At 65.3% G+C, this 21,875-nt stretch overlaps 6 protein-coding genes across 6 annotated transcripts in view; 3 read left to right on the top strand and 3 right to left on the bottom strand.

The window, feature by feature from the left end:
- Positions 1-5,799: 5,799 nt before the first annotated feature.
- Positions 5,800-6,675, top strand: EMIHUDRAFT_313221 (Sideroflexin; the record flags this gene model as incomplete). Its single annotated transcript, XM_005790203.1, has 1 exon — positions 5,800-6,675. One exon carries the CDS (start codon positions 5,800-5,802, stop codon positions 6,673-6,675), a length of 876 nt encoding a protein of 291 aa, XP_005790260.1.
- Positions 6,676-7,041: 366 nt separating this feature from the next.
- On the bottom strand, positions 7,042-7,335 carry EMIHUDRAFT_361963 (hypothetical protein; the record flags this gene model as incomplete). The annotated part of the gene is made up of 1 exon (XM_005790202.1): positions 7,042-7,335. A coding segment is annotated over one exon (294 nt), but the record flags the coding sequence as incomplete, so codon positions are not given.
- A 3,170-nt stretch (positions 7,336-10,505) lies between these two features.
- Positions 10,506-12,044, bottom strand: EMIHUDRAFT_466975 (hypothetical protein; the record flags this gene model as incomplete). The annotated part of the gene is made up of 6 exons (XM_005790201.1): positions 10,506-10,731; positions 10,809-10,911; positions 11,051-11,148; positions 11,365-11,550; positions 11,641-11,839; positions 11,905-12,044. The coding sequence occupies 6 exons, from the start codon at positions 12,042-12,044 to the stop codon at positions 10,657-10,659; spliced, it is 801 nt and encodes a 266-aa protein (XP_005790258.1). The 3' UTR covers positions 10,506-10,656.
- A 503-nt stretch (positions 12,045-12,547) lies between these two features.
- On the bottom strand, positions 12,548-15,523 carry EMIHUDRAFT_225101 (hypothetical protein; the record flags this gene model as incomplete). Its single annotated transcript, XM_005790200.1, has 4 exons — positions 12,548-12,718; positions 13,018-13,078; positions 13,385-13,553; positions 14,989-15,523. The coding sequence occupies 4 exons, from the start codon at positions 15,521-15,523 to the stop codon at positions 12,548-12,550; spliced, it is 936 nt and encodes a 311-aa protein (XP_005790257.1).
- A 624-nt stretch (positions 15,524-16,147) lies between these two features.
- Positions 16,148-17,614, top strand: EMIHUDRAFT_466974 (thioredoxin). The gene is made up of 4 exons (XM_005790199.1): positions 16,148-16,627; positions 16,690-16,831; positions 16,904-17,063; positions 17,155-17,614. Exons 1-4 carry the CDS (start codon positions 16,180-16,182, stop codon positions 17,458-17,460), a joined length of 1,056 nt encoding a protein of 351 aa, XP_005790256.1. The 5' UTR covers positions 16,148-16,179; the 3' UTR covers positions 17,461-17,614.
- Positions 17,615-21,245: 3,631 nt separating this feature from the next.
- The window catches only part of EMIHUDRAFT_109621 (putative Aldo/keto reductase family member), a gene marked incomplete at both ends in the record, with an annotated part of 2,107 nt that continues 1,477 nt past the window's right edge, over positions 21,246-21,875 (top strand). The window contains one exon of the mRNA XM_005790198.1: positions 21,246-21,770. Within this exon, the coding sequence (XP_005790255.1) occupies positions 21,246-21,770 (525 nt within the window). The remainder of the gene's footprint in view (positions 21,771-21,875) is intronic.

The following is a 21,875-nucleotide window of genomic DNA, read 5'->3' as shown; positions in this document are numbered from 1 at the left end:
GTCACACCACGCGGAACGCATCTCCATCGCTCTTCGGGTGAAGGGGGTGAACCGTGCCATCCTCGATCGCCGTGCAAAGCTCGCTTCCGAGCTCTCACGCCGCGCGTAGGGCCCTTAGGGGCCTAGAGAACACAACCCCCTCTCCCTTTTCTCCCAGTAAGCTAAAAGTACACATAACTGCAGCCTACCGATTCATGGCCGCTAGCGATTTTTACGCGCACAACAAACTTTTGCGCGGAGGGGGGCAAAAAGATACGAATATCTTTTTTTCTGACGCATCTCTCCACAGTCTCTTCTTCACTCTCACACACTTGACGGTGACTGGCCCGTACTGTCTCGGAGGCCCCTCCATGTCCCGGTTGTCGACCGCAAACTCAACGACGCGCCCGCTCCGCATCGTGCGCTCACTCATCGTCGTCGTCGCCGCCTGCGTCCCTGCGACACGTCCACCCTCTCCGGCATCCGCCTTTCAGCGCGATCCACCCTGGCCAACCACTTGCTTGTGGGCTGAGAGTACAGACTGTAGAGCAGGTCTCGCACCACACCACCCGGCACCTCGAAATCACCGAAGGCCGCCGGCGACGCGAGCTCGCTCACAGCTCCCGGCACGTACAGCCGCCCTCCCGGACAGTACCATCTGGCAAAGACCTGCTTCGCAGCCCGCATAATCGCAATGTTCACCGCATCGCCTCGCCCAAGCAAGGCGACGGCCGTCGCGTTCTGCGCGTCGCTGTACCACTTGCGGAATGAATTTGCGCTCGCCGTGATCGCTGACACATCGCCACCGATCGCAGCGATTGCGCCTGTGACCACCGTCCGCAGCTCACGCACCAGCTCCACGCTCACACCCTCGCGTCGGAACTCATTGAAGTAGCCGCCCATCGGGAAGGTGTCCTCGCCCGGAACACCCGTAGCCACCCGCCGCCCGACTGCGTTGAAAAGGCGGGCAACATCCGTCTCGGTGATGCACGAACGCTTGCTCTCGTCAATCACGCTCAGACACGCGCGCGCCCGTTTGCACAATGTAGAACGACTGGATCACCCCCAGCACGCAGTCCTCCCGTCGAAGGTAAGAAGCCGCGCCAGTGTACTGCTCAAGCTGCTCTGTCTCCCACCGCACCAACGCGTCTGCGCGCGTCCGCTCGAACACTCTCTGCGCCGCTCGCGGCACGGAGGCCGTCCCAACGCCCAGTGCGTTCAGCGACCTGCCCTGGTACTCCTTGGCACGTTGAGCACGCCGCGCCGCCTCCCGCCCATTGGCGTCGGCATCCCGCAACTGCGCCTTTGCTTCACCACAGTGACCGCACTTCGTTGATCGTGAATCATTGGAGTGGGAGTGGTGTGACTGCTCCTGTGGTGGGGGCGACGGCGGAAGCCGTCGCCCGCAGCCGCGCCTTGCCTGTCGCGCGAATCTACAACTACATCCGCCGCGGGACGAACTGCCTGCGTTGTAGAGCAATGCCAATGTAGAGCGCGATTTTGCTGTAGAGTTTGTTGTAGAGGCTCTACAGCCAAACCGCCGGGAAGGCAGTGACTCAAAGAGGTCGAGCCGCGCTAATTGGGTGTCTCCGAGCTTACTGGAGCTCTGATGGACGGCCCTGACTATCCCTGACACACAGAGAGTCACTCTGACGGCACACAACACCCTATAACTGCGTCATGACCAGCCTGCCATGTGTCGCCGGTGCCGCATTCGTCGCTGTGCTTCAGGCGGTGGGCTGTCGGCTGCGAAGCGGTCGCATTTGCGCAAGGCGAGGCGAGCATTGCTGCGCGTTGCATGCGCCATGAGTCGCGCCAGCGCGTGCGGGAGCTCCTGGCTGAGCGTTGAGTCCAGGCGAGTTGCGCTGGCCACTATCGCTACGCCGAGCCGAGCTGACGCGCCGAGGCGCCTGCCAGTCGCAGCCGTGAGGCATGCCACAGCAGCAGAGGCACCTGCCACCCATTGGTGCTTGTGCGTCTTGGGTCCGGGGTGTGTTGCAAGGACGCACGAGCGAGCGAGACAGAGCCATGACGATGATGATTCAGCGCGTGAGCGCCAACTCGCCGGCACAGGCCCTGAAAAGCCGCGCACGCGGGCCGACGATTGCGCAGCTGCGTGCCAAGCAGGCCGCTCTTGTGGCCGCAGCCGAGCTCGCAGCTTCGAGTGATGCCGAGGCGAGTGTGGCAAGGCCGCCCGTTGACGAAGCCAAGCGGTGGGCAAGCGGCAAAGGCCGCAAAGTGGGCTTCGCATAAGCTCGGGCCACTTTCCGTGGCGGCGGCACGGGAATCGCGGCGACGGCGGCGAAGCACGACTCGCTCATCAAGAAGGCCCGCTGGCGCGGCACCGAGCCCATCGCCCGCGAGACTTCGGCGGGCTCTCTGTCCGCGTTGTGACGATGCCGCACCGCAAGGATTCGCCTCCGGCAAGGAGCACCAAGTGAAGTTCAACCTGTGGCTGGGCAAGGTGCTCAACGGGGCGGTGAGGGAGCCAGAGCACCTCCCTCGGCCGGGCTCACGCGTGTGTGGATCCCTGTATCGGCGAGAAGCTCGACGCGCTCCCAAAAAGGAGGTCTTCACGAAGATCAACCAGTCCGCCGCCGCCGTCGTCGCCGAGGTCAAGAAGATCGCCAAGGCGGAGCCGGCCGCCAGCGGCCAGTCGCCCGCGACCGGCAAGGCGAAGAAGGAGGAGGCCGCGACGCCGGCGCAGAAGCGCCAGGCCGCGGCCGTCGCCTCGACGTCGAGCGGCGCACGCCGGTTCGCGTTCGCGTGCCTGCGCGCAAGTCCGACTGAGAGCATGCTCTGAGTCAAAGTGCGCCGCCGCCCGCGCACTCGCTCGCACGGCTTCCGTGCAGTGGTTGTGTCGAGCTCGTCCTCCTCGAGTAGCGACGTCGCCGATGACGACAAGCCGCTCGTGTCACATGCTGTGAGCTTCATGCGTAGACAAACCGACGCGTGCCCTGTGGGCAGGTGGAAGTGTCGGAGCCGGTTCACCCCGCGACCGGTCTGACAATGGAGCAGACCTACTTGCAATTCGGTGGGGGGCCGGACCCTCAGGACGATTGCTGCAGCACGTAGTCGTAGACGGGGGGAGATATAGGCACGATAGTGTCGCGCGGCTCCATCTCTCTACCCCTCGGAAAAAGGGTGAATGTCCTCTGTGTGAGCTTTCCTAGCAAGCCTCTGTTTCTTTTCCCTCCGCCGTGTCACACGCAGCGTGTGAGCTTCGCCCCCCGGGGCGCGCCCCACCTCACCTGCCTTGAACCAAACCCGCCCTCTCGTGGGGCTTCCTCGAGGTCTGTAAGAAATGGAGCATTCCGCCCCTCCCGGTGACCAACGGCAGGCTCACCTGGCTCTGCTGCAGCGACAGCACCACGTCCAGATGCTGCAGCTGCAGCTGCAGCAGCAAAAGACGATGCTTGCCGCGCACAACGCCGGTTCTTCACCTCCAGACATCGAGGCGTTGCGCCTCGCCCACGCGCAGCAGGGTGCGCAGATGGCGTACGCGCTGCAGACTCAGATGGCACAGGCGTGTGCAGCGCTCGGGCTGCCGCCGCCATCTCCGACAGCCGCGGCGCAGCCCGTCCTGGCACCCCCACCTCCGCACCCAGCACAGCAAGCGGAGGAGCAGCGGAGGGCAGCGCGGCAAAAGCAGGAGGAAGAGGCGCGCGCGGCGGCGGAGGCGGAGGCGGCGGCCAAGGCGGCGGCGAGGGCTGAGGCGAGGCAGCGCGATCGTGAGGAGGCGGCGGTGGAGAAGGCGGCTGCCGAGAAGGTGGCGCGTGCGTATTCCGACCGCCACTCCGACCGCCACGCACCCCACAGCCGCGACGCTTCCAGCGCCCATCATCCCGTCCGCCGCTCCTCTTCCACCACCGACCCCCCCCCCCCTCCCCCCCCTCCCCCCCTTCCCCCTCCCCGTCTCATCCTTGGCTCGTGCGCAGGCGGCGGCGGAGAGGGCGGCGGCAAAGGCGGCGACGGAGGCGGCGGAGGAGGAGGAGTACCGACAGCGCGTCCAGGAGCAGCTGGGGCGGCAGGCGCGAACCGCCGTCCACTGCGCCACGACCCATGGGCGCCGCCCCACCTCCTTGCCCGCCGGTAGGCGGAGGAGTCGGACGAGCAGCGCGAGCAGCGCGAGATCGAAGAGAGGAGAGCGAGGCGGGCCGCCATAGCGGCAAGGCACGCGGCGGAGAAGAAGGCGGCGCAGGAGGTGGCGGCGGCAGCCGCGGCAGCGGCGGCGGCATCGGCGGAAGCGTCAACGGAAGCGGAGGCGCCAGCGGAAGCGACAACGGCGGAAGCGGAAGCGGAGGCAGCGCCGGCGACGGAGGCGGCGGCGGCGGAGGCGGAGCCGGCCGCAGCGGCGGCAACGGCTGCCACCGCTGCGGCTGAGGCCGAGGGCGGGGCGAAGGACGCGGAGGCGGGTGCAGCGGCGGGTGCAGCGGCGGCCGTGGAGCAGCGACTCGCCGAGGAGGGACGGCGGGCTGCGGAGAAGGAGACGCAGGCAAGACGCTCGCGCCCCCCCCGCCCCCCCCCCCTCTCCCCCCCCCCTCCCCACCCCCCCCTGCGTCTCCCTCGCTCCGAACCAGCCCCATCATCCGCTCCTGGCCTCCCGAACCGCAGGCCCGCGGCGTCCTCTACTCGTCGGTGGCAGACGCAAAGGCCAAGGCGCGCGAACACGTGCACATGCACATGCACATGCACATGCACATGCACATGCACATGTGCATGTGCATTGACATGTGCATGTGCATGTGCACGTGCATGTGCATGTCCCTCTCTAGCATTCATGTTCAGCGGTATTCGACTGTATTCGAACGGCCGCAGACCACGCGATGCGCCGAGTGTCAGCTCCCCGAATCCACACACCAGGCGCGCGAGCGCGACGAGGACGAGGACGAGGAGGGCGAGCGTGCGAAGCGGCAAAAGGAGAGTTCGCCGCCTCGTTGGCAGCTGAAAGCATCGTGGGAGACCTCGAGGTCGGGGCGTGTGACTAGGCGGCTGGCCATATGCGGATGAAGCCGCGTTGCGCTCTGATCGGAGGCAGCGCGCCCGCCGCCACCGAGCACTCCGGAGAGCCGAACGGCGCCTCGGGCAACGACGGAGCGAACGACGGGCCGGGGCTCTACGACGAGCTTTGAGGGAAGGCGAACGCGCCGCCTGGCCGGCAGGGGGCTTGGCCGTGGCCCGCGTTCCCGCCCGCCCAACTAACGTACCTTAGTACGACGTAGCGTCTGCACGATCGATGTCGGCGAATGCGCGCCTCCCCGCGGCATCTTAGGTGACGCGAGAAGTGAGTGGCAGGAGCAGTGCCACGGCCCGCTGTAATCGGTCTTTAGTCGATCTGCGGCCGGGTGTGCACTGCTCACTGACCAGGCACACGTAGTAGGTACTCGTTGCGACGCGAATCCTTATTTCCATTGGGTGCTGTAACAGGTAACAAGTAACATACGTAGGGCGGCGCGCGTGAAGACCGCATCATGGGCGGGGACCCGGTGCCCGGTGGAGGTTTCCGGGGAGCACTCTTTGAGTCTTGTGTCTTGACTCTTGTCTTCTCGTTGGTGTGAAAAAAAACTGAACCGACGGCGGGCAGCGGCCAGCTTCCCTGCATTGCCTCGCCTGCGCTCAAAAGGGTCGATGTTCGGCCGCATTCTACGATCGCAAACGGCGCGTGTTGCAACCGCGACCACCGTTGCCGCGTCGACCGCCATCGCCGCCGCCGCTCGCTGCGAAGCTGCGCCAGACAAGGGCAGCGTACCAACGTTCACGCTCGGCGGGAACCGCTACGACCAGTCCTCGTTCACTGGCCGGCTCGCTCATTTTCGCGAAATGACCGATCCCAAGACCCTGCTGACGACGCAGGCCGAGCTCGTGGAGGCGCAGGCGCTGCTGGCGGCGTACGAGAAAGGGGACGCGAAGAACGCCAGCGACGCGGAGCTTTGGGAGGCAAAGCGCATCGTCAGCGCGATCATCCACCCGACCACGGGGGAGCAGATGTTCATCGGAGGTCGCATGAGCGCGTTTGTGCCCGCCAACGCCATTCCGACCGCCGGCATGCTGCTGGCAAGTTCGCCGTCGCAAATCGTATTCTGGCAGTGGATCAACCAGTCTGTCAACGTGATGGTCAACTACGTCAACCGATCCGGCGCCTCGGTCGACTGGTCGCAGGTCGGCCAGGCATACGCGCTCGCCGTCGGCGTCTCGTGCTCAATCGCGGTCGGCGCGCGCAAGCTGGTCGAGAACGGTCCGCCATGGATCAAGCGGCTCGGCATCGCCGTGCCGTACGTGGCCGTGGTCAGTGCGGGCGCAGCGAACGTCGGGTTCACGCGGCTGCCCGAGATGCAGGGCGGCGTGCCGATTACAGCGCCGGACGGCACGCCGCTCGGCGTGAGCAAGGCGGCAGCTCAGTCCGCAGTCATTAACACAGTCCTGAGCCGCAACCTGCTGCTGCCGATCGCACCGATGCTGCTGCCGCCCATCGCGAATGGGATCCTCAAGTCGGTGGTGCCGCTCGGCTTCTACGCGTCCGCCGTCGCCGAGTTTGTCTTCGTCTGCTGCTCCATCTACGGCGCGCTGCCCATGGCGATCGCGGTCTTTCCACAGGAGATGAAAATCGACGTCGGGGTGCTCGAGCCCGAGTTCCAGGGGCTCAAGGGTAAAGACGGCAAGCCGATCGCGTACGTCCTCTGCAACAAGGGCCTGTAGCGGCCCGCGTGCGCACTCACGCTCGATCACGCCTTCCACCCGGGGATATACGGGCTCTAACTCTGGCACTTTTTTGAGGACTGCGCGCAGGCCGCACAGGACAGCTTCAGCACCAGAACCAGCATGCCCGGCCCCGGAAAGCTTGCATGCCCCCGTGCCCCGAAAGGATGAAGAACTTGTACGTTAGTAAAAAAGACGAGGCGCGAGTAGAAGAGAGAAACACCACGAGGCACTCTGCAGCCGCTCGCAGTCACGCGAGTCAAACTGCGCCAGATAGCTATGTACGGACCCTCGGACCCACCCGTCTTTCGCCCTCTCAGTCTCAGTCTCACTCCAGCCGGCTGTCAACCTCTCGAATGCTCGAACTTACTTCCATCCATGCGCCTCGCGCCACTCAATAATCTGGTGCCGCATGGCATGGTTGGGCAGAAGCAAGGCCAGGTCAAGCGCCGCGCCTGTCTTTGGGCTCGTGAGTCTTGTCGCGAACCAGCGCTCGACGGCGTGCCGCTCGTACGTGTGCCCGTCGGTCGCCATGACGGGGTCCTGCATCAGCTCCTGGGTGATGGGACACACGAAGATCTCAGGCGGCTCGGGCAGCGGTGACGCCTCTTGCGCCTCCCCCGCCTCTCGGACCTGTCCGCTCCCGTCCTCCTCGGCCGAATCTGCCCCCGCCCCCGCCGCCGCCCCCACCTCCGCCTCCACCCCCACCCCCGCCCCGTCCGCCCCCGACGGAGCGGTGCTGGACGGTCCAGCCGCGCCGCTTCCGCCACCCTTGCCCCTCTTCTTCTTCTTCTTGGCCTTCCTGCTCCCCTTGCTCTCCTTGGCGCGTTCCGCCTCCGCCTCCGCCTCAATCTCGGCCAGCAGCGCCTCACCGCACCGCGCGGCATCCGCCTCCCTCGAAGCGTTCAAGGCGGCCAAGTGCTCCTTGACCACAGCCGCGGCACCGCACTTGTCTTTTGGCAAACTCTTGGCCATCTGCAGCGCTGTCTTGCCCCTCGAATTGCGAGCCTCTGGGTCCGCACCGGCCGCCAGCAGCAGCCGCACGACGGCAGGGTGGTCGAACATGACGGCGAGAAACAGCGCGGTGCCGCCATCGTTGGGCCGTCGGTCTACCTCTGCTCCCGCCTTGAGCAGCTTGTCAGCCAGCCCCTCGTGACCGGTGTGCGCCGCGTACATCAGAGCGGTGAAGCCGTTTTCGTTCTGCTGGTCGACGCTAGCACCACGCTCCAGCAGCGTGTCGACCAACCGCTCGTGCCCGTAGATGGTGGCCACCATCAGCAGCGTGACGCCGGCCGCTTCGCCGTCCACGAAGCCCTCGTTGATCTGCCCGCCGCTCTCGATCCATGCCAGCGTCCTCTCCTCGTCCGCCTCCTTGCCTCGCCTGACGGCGGAGACGACATCGAGTGGGATCTGCTTGGTCACGATGTCCCTCTCCTCTGCCTCTGCCCGTCGCGCGGCCGCCTTCTGGCGCTCCTCCGCCGAGTCTGCCGCGGCCTTCTTCTCAGCCTCTGCCCGGCGCTCCTCCGCCTCGGCCTCGTCCGCCAGGTTGCGCGCGCTCTCGTCCCCCGTCAGCCCTTTGAGGTGCTCCTTGAAGATCTCGACGCATGCGGTATGGCCTCGGCGGTTGGCCATGGACAGCGCGGTGCGGTCGTATTCGTCGCGCCAGTCCAACTTGGCGCCCGCTTGCAGCAGGCAGCACACGGTGCCGGGGTGGTTATAGTAGGCCGCATTCATCAGCGCAGTTGCGCCGTCGCTGGCGCGGTGGTCCACCGCGGCGCCGCGCCCGAGCAACGTGTGCACAATGTGCTCGTGCCCCTTGGTGGCGGCGTACATCAGCGCGGTGCCTCCGGTGGTGTTCTCCAGGTTGACCTCGGCGGAGTGGTCGAGCAGCGTCTCCACGATTCGCCCGTGCCCTTTCGTCGCGGCCGCCATCAGCGCGGTGCGGCCCTCGCTGTCCTTGAGATCGACCGTAGCGCCTCGTTGAATGAGAATGTCGACCATGTCCGCGTGCCCCCACTGCGACGCAATCATCAGCAGCGTGAGGCCGGTCGCGGTGCCGTCGTTGAAGGTCGCGTTGATCTTCTGCCCGCCCCCATCGAGCGATTCCCGCACCGCCGCCTCATCGCCCAGCGTAGCAGCCTCTGCGACAACGTCCCCCTCCCCCGTGGTTGACCCCTGCCCCGTGCCTCCCCCCCCTCGGCTGAGGAGGTTGTCAAGCACCCGGGCGCTCTCTTTGCTGCCCTTCTCCGTGGCGAGCTCGAGCGCAGTCTCGCCATCGATGTTGCGCTTCTCTGGGTCCGCGCCCCTCTTCAGCAGGTAGCGCACGACCTTGGGGCGGTTGAAGAGTGCTGCGAACATCAGCGCGGTGCGGCCGAACAGCGAGTCTGGCAAGTCGATATCAGCGCCCTGCTGCAGCAGCTGCTTCACGATGGGCACGCACCCCTTGATGGCGGCGTACATGAGCGCAGTAATGCCCTTGCTGTCCTGCATGTCGACCGTCGCGCCGTGCTCCAGCAACATCTCGACGATCGCCTCGTGTCCGAGCGCGGCGGCGAGCATCAGCAGCGTGACGCCAGTAGTCTTGCCATCCGAGGTGGTGTACGTCTCGTCAGTTTCCACGCCTCTCTCGAGGAGCGCCCGCACTCTCTCCTCGTCGCCACATTCAGCCGCTTCCACGATACCCGTGCCGACCTCGTCAAGTATCAGCTGGCGCCCAGATGCACCCGCCGCCACGTCCGCCGACCCCACCTCCGCGGCCTCCGCAATCGCCGCCTCCGCCCTTGCCTCCGCCGCCCTCGCCGCCTCCTCCGCCCTCTCCGCCTCTGCCGTCGCCTTCGCGTCCCTCTCCGCCGCCGCCGCCGCCGCCGCCGCCGCCCTCGCCGCCGCCGCCACCATCGGACGCGCTGTGATTTTTTTTTGATCGTCCTTGGTACCATGGTTTTCTTTTTGTGAAAGAAAAGTTTTGGCGCGAACCTCTGAGAAGGTGCAGGCGTGCGAGGGCGCAATCTGCGTCGTGCGGGGCTGCTGGCTGGGGGCTCACTTGTGTTGTACGGCTGCTGTTTTCTCAGGGCGCGGGGGGTCGCGCAGTGCGTGAGCCGCGCGGGCGTGTGTGTGAGTGTATTGTTGCACAGAGTCAGAGAGAGATTTTTAGCAATACCAAACAAATCTAACACTCACACGTCATTTGGGGCCTGGAGCCCTGGCAAAATGATGGCCCTGTTTGTTTGTCAGAGTCAGGACATGGCGAGCGCGGCCTTCAGCACCCGCAACTGGACCATCACCGTGCGAGGCAACCGCGTGCACGGCCACATCTCGGCGCGGCTCCGCGCTAAAGGTCCCCGGTCGCGGCCCTCTCACCCGACACTTTGCGCCATGTAGGGCCCAAATCACAGGCTCGACGTGAGCTTTTTGGCTTCGGGCGATGCCGCTCAGGCACGCCCACATGGCCTTGTCGGCCAGTCTTTCTCATCCCTCTCTCCGCGCTACGGGAAGCAAGACGTCTACCCGGCGTCGGGCCACTTTGTCACCAGCGCCCAGGCCGAGGGCGCTATCGAGGGGACGAGCGAGATGTACCAGGTGGCCTCGGCGCACGACACGCGCTTTGTCTTCTCGCGCTTCGACGCCGTCGAAGCGCCGTGATCTCAGCATTCTCCGCGACAGCCGATCCCGCTTTTTTCAGATTTTCTCTCGCCATATCAGGTTATCACACCACAGCGGGCACCGAGGGCTCAGCCTCAGGGGCGCACACGGCTCGCTCCCCGCGTGTCACCTGTCACGCCGCTTCACGGCAATCTCCGCATTCATCATGAATCATCATATCCTCTCGCATATGCGATTTTTATCCGCGTACCGAAAAAATGATGATGATCCAACACAATTGCCGGATAAAACTCCCCCTGAAAAACCATGCCCGTGTCCTCAAAGCCTCCGGTTCGCGCCACGTCCCGTCGCAGAAGGCATCTCACCCCATCGTGGGCGCCCTCACCGGCCGCTGTTGGGATCGTCCACGTCGTTGTACGAGTTGTAACGCATTCCCGCCGAGTGCTCCTCGGTCGCCTTGAGGGGCAGAGGGCGCCTGGTTGGAGATGGGAGGCTCGCGGCGCCTCCCTCGCCAGCCCGCCGCCGCGTCGCGCCTCCACCCACTCGCCCGCCCCGAGGGCTGTGTGCAGGCCGGGCGAGGCGCCGCCGTGGTCTGCGAGGGAGAGGCCGAGCGCGTAGAGGAGCGAGAGGACGTACCTGACGGTGGCGCAGGCGGAGTTGAAGAGCTGCTCACAGCTGCTGCTCGGGCTGCTGAAGAGTTGCTTAGAGCTGCTGCTACTACGACCGCAGGGCCGCGCCGCAGTACAGCTGCTGCTGCTACTATCGGAAGCCGCGCCGCAGCGGCAGGCGCCAGTGGAGTGGCGCGCTGAAGGAGAGGACGTCGATCGGCGCCCAGAGGGAGACGACGGCGCGGGCGTCGTGCTCCCAGTTCGCCTGCCACGCAGTCGGCCCCGTGACGGCTCTGCTGCGGAGTGGGTGTCGAGGGCCGGGCGAGTGCCAGCCGCCAGAGCGGGTGACGACGAGGGTTCAGGAGGGCTCAGGAGGGCTCAGGAGGGCTCAGGAGGGCTCAGGAGGGCTCAGGAGGGCTCAGGAGGGCTCTAGGAAGGGTCTGTGGGAAGGGTCTGGGGAAGGGCTCTGGGGCGGCGTCGCCTCGTAGAGGCGGAGGCCCGTGATGGGCGAGAGGGTGCGCGCGGTGTAGTAGGCGGGGAGGAAGCAGAGCAGCAGCACGAGAACGTCGATGCCCGTCTGCAGCAGCACGTCGAGCATGCCTCGCGGATCGGAGACCTTGTCTCGAAGCGACGCCGCCCCAAAGGCCTCGGCGCGAGGGAAGAGGGCCTGCTCCGGAGCTCGCAGCGGTGAGGTGGTGGGTCCTCTAGCCCGGCAGCAGCTCTTGCTAGCATGGCGGAGGCAGCACGGCGGAAGCGCCTTGAAGCCGAAGATTAGGTAAGCATACTGGAAGAGGCCGAGGTAGAGTAGCCCGAAGAGGCCGAATCCGAGTGCTCGCCGCCAATCCACTTCCGCGAGCGACCGACCCTGCAGGGAGAACTGCTCGAGGATGTCGAGTGAGAGAGCAAAACACGCCGCCAGCACCAGCGCGTTGGTGAGCGGCCGCTTCGCCGCACACCTACGCCGGAATAGGCCTAGTCCTCCACGCATGAGGTACTCACAGTCGCCACAGATCGCACGCACCATCCATAGCCGAAACCACTCTCGACGTACGACAGCCGCGCTCGGGCACGCGTGAGCCGGTCGGTCTCCTTGCTTTCGAAGCGCGAGGTGCGCACCGATGCGAACGGGTCGAGCGAGGGAGCACGGCTGGTGCTAATCATCGTTGCCAGGTGCTGCCTATGTAGTTCTTTGGTGTACCTGTGTTAGTGCCAGTGCGCGCCAGTCCCGTGCTCGACCGTGCCCAGAGAGCAGCCCAGAGAGCAGTGTCGTGCGAGGGGGCTGGGTGATCTGTAAAAGAAAGAAAGAACGCAAGGCCGCCACCACACAGAGATTTGTGACATTTTGTGTAGGGGCAAAATTCTTTCTTTTTTTAGCCGGAGACTGTGAAGCATCCCCATCCGCCCTCCGGCTTGCGGCAGCTGCCGGCCGACGACCACCCGCTGGGTGTGTTACCTGGTGCTGAGCTTTGCTTTTGGTCGACCATGGTCCTCTGTAGTTCCCTTTAAATTAGCACGACAAGGGTGAGGAGAGATTGGAGTGTAGGTGGAGAGGTGCGGATGGGCTGAGCGAACCATTCGAAGGGCCGTCGCGCTCCCCCCGGGGCTGATGTTGGGAACTAAGCGATGGACGCATCCGGGTCTCGGTGAGGCGCCTCCCAGAACTCTCAATACTCGTCCGAGATGTCGCCGTCCTCGCTCTCGCCCTCCTCGCCCTCCGACCGCGCCATGTCGCCGCCAACCTCCGCGGCTGAGCCCTCGCCCACCTCGGCTTGGCCCTCGGCCGACGTGGGCGGGATCTCCACCCCCGGGGGCGCGCAGATGGCGTCGAGGAGCGCCTTGAGGGTGAGTACCTGCTCGGCAGACAGCGCGCGTGGGGAGGCGCCCCTCCTCACAGGCGCGCGGCTGCCTCGGTGCGGCGGCCTTTGGCGCGCCGGCCGCCGCCCTGGCGACGCTGACGGGGACCTTGTCGGCTTCGTCGGTGACGATGAGGGTGCATGCGCGCGGCGAGGCGCTCACCTGGACGCGGAGGGAGGGGGGCTCGGGGCGAGAGAGGCGACGCGCGGCGGCGAGGCGAGAAAGGGATGGGGCGCGAGCAGAGGCGAGGAGGCGGGAGGGGGGGAGGGCGGGCAAGCACCTCGCCGCCCGCGCACCGCACGAGCGCTGCGAGCGTCGCGGCGGGCAGCGGCGACCCGCGCCTGTTCACAGCTCGAGGTGTGAAGAGACGCTGTTCACAGCTAGAGGGCGGGCAGCAACGACCAGCGCCAGAAGCAGACCGTCTGACCCGCCAGCGGGCCCGCCCCAGTCAGTGCGCGCGCCAGCCGCGCCTCGCGGACGCCTCCGGCCCGCGCCTCGTACTCGTCCGGGCAAGCCCACTCCCCCGCCTCGAGGGAACGAAACACCTACGCGGGCCTCCGGGGAAGGCTCCGAGACGGCTCGTCTGGCCCGCCGCGCCATCGCTTCAAGGGAGGGGACACGCCCAAGCGGCGGTGACGGTCCAGCACCCCGCGGCGGCGGCGAAGTAGGCGCGCAGCGGCAGCCGCGTCGCGCCCTCTCGGATGACGACGTGGGAGCAGCCTTGAGGGAGGCTCTCGCCCTTTGTGTGCACGCGCGCACCGAGGGCGGCGGCGGCGGCCGCCACCGCCTCCGCCTCTGCCGGAGCGAGGTCGGCGCCTGGAGGGGTGGAGAGGTGGAGGAAGTGTTGCGGGTCGGGGCGGAAGAGTCGGACGGACGCCCGTGCGGTGCGAGATGCGCGCGCCGAGCGCGACGACGGTGCGGACCCTGCTCGGGCGGGCGGGCGGGCGGGGAGGGGCCGCCTTTCGGGCGGAGGCTGCCGCCCTCCCGCCACCCCCCCGCTCCCCCGCCTGGACCGCCGCCTCCCGCTCCGCCTCCCCCGCCTTACCCCGGGCGCCCTTCCAGGTCGCGCCGCGCGCTCGCTTGGCCGGCGGCCGCGCCGCCTCCGCCTCGGCGGCGGTGGGCTTGGCGGCAGCGGGCTTGGGCCTTGAGGCGGTTGGCTTGGCGGCGGGCTCGGCAGTGTCACCTCCCGACGTCTGAAGCACTGCAGCGCTAGTGTCCGCCGCCGCCTCCGCCCCCGCCTCCGCCTCCGCCCCCGCCTCCGCCCCTGCCTCCGCCTCCGCCTCCGCCTCCGCCCCCGCCCCCACCCCCGCCTCCGCCCCCGCCTCCGCCTCCGCCCCCGCCTCCGCCCCTGCCTCCGCCCCCGCCCCCGCCCCCGTCCCCGCCTCGATCCCTATCCCCACCCCTTCCACCGCCGCCTTGCCGCCAGCCTTGCCGCCAGCCTTGCCGCCGGCCTTCCTACCTCTGCCGCCAGACTCGCGTCCGCCTTCGGCTGCCGCCGCGGCGCCACCGCCGGGGTTCGTGGCGGCAGTTGCCTCCGCCGCTGGCGCAGAGAGCAGCAGCTCCGTCGCACGAGGCGCGTCTCCGCCGCTCGAGGCGAGGGCTGCGCGGGCGGCCTACGGACGCGTCTCGGACGTGTCTCGGACGTGTCTTGAACGTGTTGCCTGTTGGCCGTGTCGTGGGCGTGTCTTGTGCAGCGTCGCGCCGGCAGCCTCTGCCTCGAACACATTCCGGATTCTCGGCTGATCTCGGCTGATCTCGGCTGATCTCGGCTGATCTCTAGCCTCGGCGTCGAACCCCATCCCGACCAGAGCCTTGAGTGCAGGGGATGCGGGCTTGCGCCGCCGCCTGCTGCGGCCACCCGCCCCTGCCTCCGCACCCTCCCTCGCTTCCGCCTCCCCTGCCGCCGCCGCTGCCGCCGCCTCCCTCGCCGCCTCCTCCCTCGCCGCTGCCTCCCTCGCCGCCGCATCCGCGGCCTCCGCCTCCGCCGCTGCCGCCGTCCCTGCAGCCGCCGCCTCCTCTGCTGCCGCCTCCTCCGCCGCCGCCTCCTCTGCCGCCACCCCCTCTGCCGCCGCCGCCTCCCTCGCCGCCGCCTCCCTCGCCGCCGCCTCCCTCGCCGCCGCCGCCGCCTCCCTCGCCGCCGCAGCTGGCCCGACGCACGGCGGCAGAGGGGGAGGTGTCAGCGGGTCGGTGGCGGTCTCCCTCAGCGCCTGCTGCGCGCGGCGACGGCCGCGCTCCGACAGGTGCACGGCACCGCCGCCCGCAGTCGTGAAGAGGCTTGACACCGACCCGCCTCCGCCCGTGGCCACGCCCTTGCCTGGTGGCGGCGTCTCCTCCCGCGGACGCTCTTCCCACGGGCTTGGCGTGCCGAGGACGCCGTCGTTTTCCCCCGCTGGCTCCACGTCGCTCGCTATGAGCAGCGACTTGCCCGCGACACTCACGCTCTTGCACACCCGCAGCCGGACGAGAGCATTCGGTGCAAGAGCGCCGCCCTCGACTAGGTGGTGGTTATTTGTTGCGAGCATTACGGGCCTCGTGTGTCGGCCGTCGGAGAGGAGAAGGCGGTACCGCGCGGCGCCTGGTGTTGTAGTCTCCTGTCGAGTCAGGAAAACCACCTGCAGCAGTGCCGGCGGATCGAGCGTGCCGTCCGCCGGCCTTCCCTCTTTGCTCAGCGCGGCAATGGCGCCGTCGGTTAGCGCCCGCGAGGGAGGAAGCGTGCGGCTGCCCTCGAACGTCTCGCGGCGTGGCGGCCGCTTGCCGAGGACAGAGGGAGCCTTCGAGCGCATCATGGTGGCTAACCGGGGAGGGCGCGAACCAGGCGCGAACACGTGGCGTTTATTTTGCTTGGCCGGGTATCATGACGGGGTAGGAAGGGTAGGTCTGGGCCCTCCCGTCGGGTTTTTCCCTCTCTTCAAGCTGGAATTTTCACAGCAGAAAAAGAAATTTTCCGCGGAAATCACGATGTCAATCCTCCCCAAATGGGTGATCTGATGCTTGTAGGGCTTGAGAGTGGCCTCCCATGTCACAAGAAGGACTGTGGATGCAGGAGAGTACCACCAACCATCACTCTAGTTGGTATAGTACCCCACCTTCACCCATCCCGTGATTTCTTTTTTAGTTTCTCATAAGTAAGGTAGGTAGGTAGGTAGGTAGGTAGGTAGGGGCAGGGCAGGGGCCGGTCAGGTTTTTGCAGAATTTCATCATGATACCCGGCCAAGCAAAAATAAACGCCACCTGCGAACGCCGATATTTTTTGTCTACGCCCTTAATTTTTTCCGTTTATTTCGGATCCTATTTCAAAAAATCGGAAACCCACCTACAAAAATCGCTCCTCGTCGCAAACCCTGTCAGCAGTTCACCACGAGAGCTACTTTCACTGAAAAGAAAAACAAGCCGACATTTTCACATTGACACTCTCCGCCCACCCATCTCCGCGAGGGCGAGCATGACGGGCGCAGCCCTGCGCGTGCTGAGACCTGCGAGTCGTCTTCACCATCTTGCGCTTAGCGGGGCGGCCCATCGTCACCTCTCGACGCACGCTTCGCCGCCGCCGCCGCCGCCGCCTCCGCCCGCCGCCGCCGCCGCCACCTCGACTACGCTGCCCATCGTGGAGGTGCGCAGCCCGCAAGACTTTGACGATCTGTGCGTGCGCGCCTCTGCGACGCCGCCGCCCGTCGGCGGACCCGTCATCCTCGACTTCTACGCCGATTGGTGCGGTCCCTGCAAGCAGCTGACGCCAAAGCTCGAGGCGCTGGTGACTGCGGCGGGCGGGACGGTTCGGCTCGCAAAGGTGAACGTGGACAATCTCCCGGAGATTGCGCAGGCGCTGCAGGTGGCGTCGCTTCCGACCGTGATGCTCCTGCACGGCGGGAAGATTGTCGACTCATTCAAGGGTCCGCCGCTAGCGGGGACGAGAGCAGGAGTGGGGTGTGACGCCGCCGTGCTGTGACGGCAGGCGTCCTCCCGGACGACAAGGTCAAGGAGTTCGTCGACAAGGCCGTCGCGCTCGCGGGCGGACCGGACGCGTCCGGCCCAAAGGCGCTCGAGGAGGCTGCGGCTTTGCTGGAGGGCGGCGACATCCCGGCCGCCGCAGCAAAGTGCGCAGCACTGCACGTTGCGGACGGGCAGGCAGTCTTTGGCACACCGCCCCGCCCCCGTCGCTCGCCCAGGTACGCCGAGATTTGCGCGCTGCCGGAGCTCGCCGCCGCCGCCAAGGCCGGGCTCGCGCTGTGCGCGCTGCAGGACGACCAGCTCTCTGCAGCGCAGGACCTCGTCGCCGACCTGACCAAGAACCACGCGGCAGACCTTGAGGCGCCGCCCGTGAGGAAGGCGCGCCATCCCGGCGGGCGGGGTGATCCCCCCCCCCCCCCCCCCTCTCACACCACCACGCTCGGAGCGTGTCCAGCTGCGCCTACGGTAGGCGATCGCAGCGGTGGCCCTCGCTGTCGACGCGCCCGAAGGCGGCCGCCCGGTCAGCGAGCTCCGCCTGGCGCTCGAGGCGGACCGAGACGACCACGCCGCGCGGTACGAGCTCGCGCAGCGCCTGCTCGTGTCGGGGGAACAGGCGGACGCCATCGACGAGCTACTGCTCATCGTGAGGCGCGACAAGGCGTGGTCCGATGGCGCGGCGCGTCTGCTGCTGCTCAAGGTCTTCGACGCGCTCGGCAGCGGCCACGAGCTGACGAAGAAGGGCCGGCGCCGCCTCTCGAACTTCTTGAACATATGACGCGGCGGGTCTACACGGCCAATACACAGGTAGTCAATAAAGACACACCTGATAACAGACACATGGGATGACGGATGTTTGGGGGGGGTTGGGGGCATCCCCATCCCAACATTTTTGATCACAAACCCGCTAGGATATATTTGATTAATTTTGCCTGAAAAGTTCAAATCCATTCCATGCCTAACATCTGTCGAGGTGTTTGACCCGTGGAGCTGTCAAACGCCTTAAGGTTGCTCCCGGCCCCAGTGGGGAGTGGGGATTTTGGCCTACTCAGTGACCGTCTAAGGGGCCCTAAATGGCCTGCAATGCCATATCTTTTGCCTAGCTTGTAGAGCACCTTAAAAAAGTACTATGTCTTGGAGTGAAAAGTTTTTCGATGAGGTGGGGGTCCGTGGTGAGCAGATTCCCAGATTCTCCAGATCCCCCCTCGAAAACCGCCTTTAATTCACTGCGGCCGCGGCTTTGCTCGGATTGCTTTTCACTCGAAGACATAGTAGTTTTTTGGCGTTCCGGTCAAAAAATATCCGAGATCGCATGGAGTTGCACTATTGTTGGCTGAAATCGTCTCAACAAGTAGAGCTGTTTAACATTAACTTTGGGCCTAACAGTTGCGCTAGTGTTGGCTGAAATCCTTAACGTTGTTCAAGTGTTCACCCCAGCCTTTGCTGTTACTGTTTGTTACACTGTTGTTACTGTTGTTCAGCGGTCAGCAAGCAGAAAAAAAACCCGGGTAAACCCCGAAAATACCTGGGGTTTCCCGGGTATTTTCGGGTATTACCCGCACTGGACGCTGGAGATCGTCGTGGGTCACTGCCAGGCCTTCCTTGTTGTTGTTCAGCCGGCCTAACGTTAGCTACTGTTGTTGGGGAGCCCCAATGTTGTTCTGTTGTTACTGTTAACAACAACACTGTAACACCAGCAACACTGTTCAGCTCTTAACGTTTGACAGCTCTAGTGTTTGGATGAAGTGCTTTGATGTTTTTAAAACCAAAATTTGAATAAGAATATATCCAAGCGGCAATTAAGCGGCGTCACCGCGCGTTTTTGATCGATCAATGTGTCGTGCTTCAAAAATGATAAATGAAAATGTGAGCTGGGATGCACATCCCATTTTATCTCACGTGGATTTGAAAGATTTTTTCTCTCAAAGAAAAGACAAGACAACCCAAGAGAGAGATGGGAGGACGGCACGCCGCCACCACACACACAAGAAGAAGGTCAACGCTTGCGGTTCTATCCTCGCGGCGACTGGTACACCTTGTACTGGGGATGGCAGCTCGGGGCCGACAAAGGTCGCAAAGGCGCGCTGTCTTCCCGACGCTCGAGCACGACAACTACGACCCCCGGCCCCCTCGCAGAGCGCATCAGGCGCGACAAGCGCGGAGAGATGTCCCCAGGTAGGAGGCTCCACGCCACCTGACTCGCGTCGTGCCACCTGACTCTCGCCTGGAGAGGCCTCTTAGCCGAGGCACACGTGGCAATCGCCACGTGCGCCACCAGGGATTTCGGCCATTTTAGAGCCTTTTGCACAAAAATGCAGGTGGCTTCAGCCACTTGCTCCATGAGCAAAACAGTGCAAAAAGCACCTGGAGCAGATGGCTTACGCCGCCTGTGGACATGGGCAAAACAGTGCAAAAAGCACCTGGAGCAGATGGCTTACGCCGCCTGTGGCCATGGGCAAAACAGTGCAAAAAGCACCTGGAGTAGATTCCAAACGCCGCCTGTGGCCATGTGAGCGCTCGGGTGGCGCCAAGGGCTTCGGCCCCCTCCAAGCCACCTGCCCCCCCTCCCTCGCCACACGAGGAGGGCTGGAGCACGTGCGCCACCTGGGCCTGGGCAGGTGGCTCCAGGTGGCTTCGTTCGGCCCCTCCACCTGCCCCGCCCCCCTCGCCACACGTGGAGGGCTGGAGCACGTGCGCCACCTGGGCCCGATAGGTGGGCATGGCATGTGGCGCCAGGTGGCTTCGGCCCCTCCAAGCCACCTGCATGCCCCCCCTCGCCACACCTGGAGGGCCGGAGCACGTGCGCCACCTGGCGAAGTTTGAATAAAAAAACGGAAAATCCGAGCCACGGAAGGAGCCGGTGGCTGCGCTGCTCACGCGCCGTTGCTGCCGACGCTGAGCAGTCTGACTCGCCAATGAGAAGACTGCCCAATAATACGCCATCACTCGATCCTCGATAAACCAGGCCATGCAGAGCTTTGTCGGCCTCGCCGACGTCGTGTGCTGGCTGCGCGGTAGAGTTGCGAGAGTGGATTGTGGAGGCGCGGCGGGGGCGGCTCGTGGTGCCGAGGCGGTGTATAGTACATTCCTATTCAAAAGAACACGCACGATGAAATTCCCGAAGTGACGCCCAGGTGGCGCACGTGCTCCAGCCCTCCAGGTGTGGCGAGGGGGGGCATGCAGCGCAGAGGTGGCTTGGAGGGGCCGAAGCCACCTGGAGCCTGATTTCTTGTTGGCTTCTAATAATCACACACATGGACATGGACATGGGATTGAAGGAGAGGGGTGAGTGTGGTGCTTGCCAGCCGTCGCCCATCCTTGGGCGTCTGCCTCGTCCTATCTCTCATCTCAGTCCCTAAATAAATAAATAAAACGGACATCCCAAGCTAGGTAACAAATAAATAAATAAAACGGGCTGGGTCGAGGACAGACACGTCCCCACCTTTGCAGGATTTTGCAAAAGCGAGGGGCGTCTGTTATCAAATTTGCTTTCGACGCACCCCCCTGTTTATGGCTCCTAGCCGGAGATAGGGTGGGTTGTCGACACTGACTGACTCACGCCAAAACGCCCTACCTACCTACCTGAGCACTTGAGCACTGGATAGGGTCGATTCCGCATGGTACGGGACCCCTCGATCGTCTCGCCCTCCCTCACTGGTATGTTCATTGGGGGGGGTCATAACAAACACGGTACAGGATCGAGGTGCACGCTGCAGGAGCAGTGTCGTCCCCCCTCTCCCCGACGGCGATGGCGGTGTGACCGATCGAGCTACAAGAGGAGCTTGTTCAGCAGGATCCGGGATAGTCTGATGCACTACCTCACTGGGCCTGAGACCATCAGCCAGCATTCCGTCACCGTCTCGGGTTTGTGTGGGATCGAACCACTCCGGGATGGGCAAGCCCATCGTTCATTGTGAGTCGTGCCTTTCCCCACTGGTTAATTGTCAAAATTCCTGTTGTGCAAGAGGTGGGCGTCCCCTGGGACGCGCTTCCCGAATCGTGTCGGTCCTTCGAACACGCCGTACGCCACCCTAGGGTTCGGCACGTACTTTCTATCTTCCGCCATTTCTCGTCTTCCATGGTCCTTGCCTCCGTCCGTCGCCGCCATGTGTGTCGCCGTTGGTTGGTTGCCTCTCCTGTCTCTCCATCATCTTTTTCACCGCGTCCGCCGTGATCTTATTTTGCTCGGGTATCTCCTCCTCCCATGTCGCGTTCGTATCGATGCTGCTGCTGCTGCCCAGCACTGTTGTCGCCAACCAAGCGCCGGGCCTGGCTGGCTAGGGCTGCCGGGCGTGAGCTGGTGCGCGGGAAGTGCTTGAGCAGCCGGCCGGTAGCCGCGGCCACCTCATGTCAAAGGGTAGCCTCGAGGTGGTTCTTGCACGTTTTCAGACTCTCCGGCCGCCAGGACCGCCCCCGATGGTGTGCGCTTCCACCCAGTTGTGTGCGAAGTTCGGAGTACCTAGACCTAGGGGCGCGCCCCCGCGCAGCGGCACAGAGGCTGTGCGTTACTCGGCCTTTGGGGAAGGAGCTCGTCGCGGGGGCAGGTGCGTCGCCAGGTGGCTCATGTCGGGCAACGGCGGCAGCGGGGACTTCATCGACGAGATCATCGCCGCCTTCATCGAGAGCGACTCGGAGGGCACGGATGGCCAGCAAAGGCTCGCACCGTCTGCGTTCTTGTCAGCCGCTGCGTCGTCGGCTGCGGCGTCGTCGGCCCTCTGGCCCATGGTGGCCGCGCACGCCACTGCGACAATCGCCGGGACGACAGACGCTGCTCCGATAGCCCAAGCAGTGCAGGAGACCGGCATGATGGACGCGTCGATGACGGAGGTGGCCCAACACCCCGGCTGCCACGCCAGCCCCGCGCCGATGGTGATTGATAATGGGCCAGTGGAGGCCAGCAGGAACGCAAGCAGCTGCGTGAGCAGTGCGAGTAGCAGCGGGATCGGTGCGGGAGTCGGCGGCGGGGGGGAGGGCGGCGACGGCGGTGGTGGCGGTGGCGGCGGTGGTAGTTGCAGTGACAGCGCCGCCGGCGGGGCCGCAGACGATATCATCCCGTTCGAGTGGATCCGTTGCCGCTGCCCGCTGCGAGTGGACACAGTCGGTGAACGATATCCCCAAGACCCCCCCTCCTCTTTGCAACCGTGCGTCTCTCACACGCCTCTTCTCCTCTGGGTCCCTGCTCGCCCCCCCTCC

The sequence above is a fragment of the Emiliania huxleyi genome (genome assembly GCF_000372725.1).
Source record: "Emiliania huxleyi CCMP1516 chromosome Unknown EMIHUscaffold_121, whole genome shotgun sequence".
NCBI classification, from domain to species: domain Eukaryota; phylum Haptophyta; order Isochrysidales; family Noelaerhabdaceae; genus Emiliania; species Emiliania huxleyi.
The sequence above is the reverse complement of the archived record's forward strand: the minus strand, read 5'-3'. Positions and strand labels throughout refer to the sequence as shown.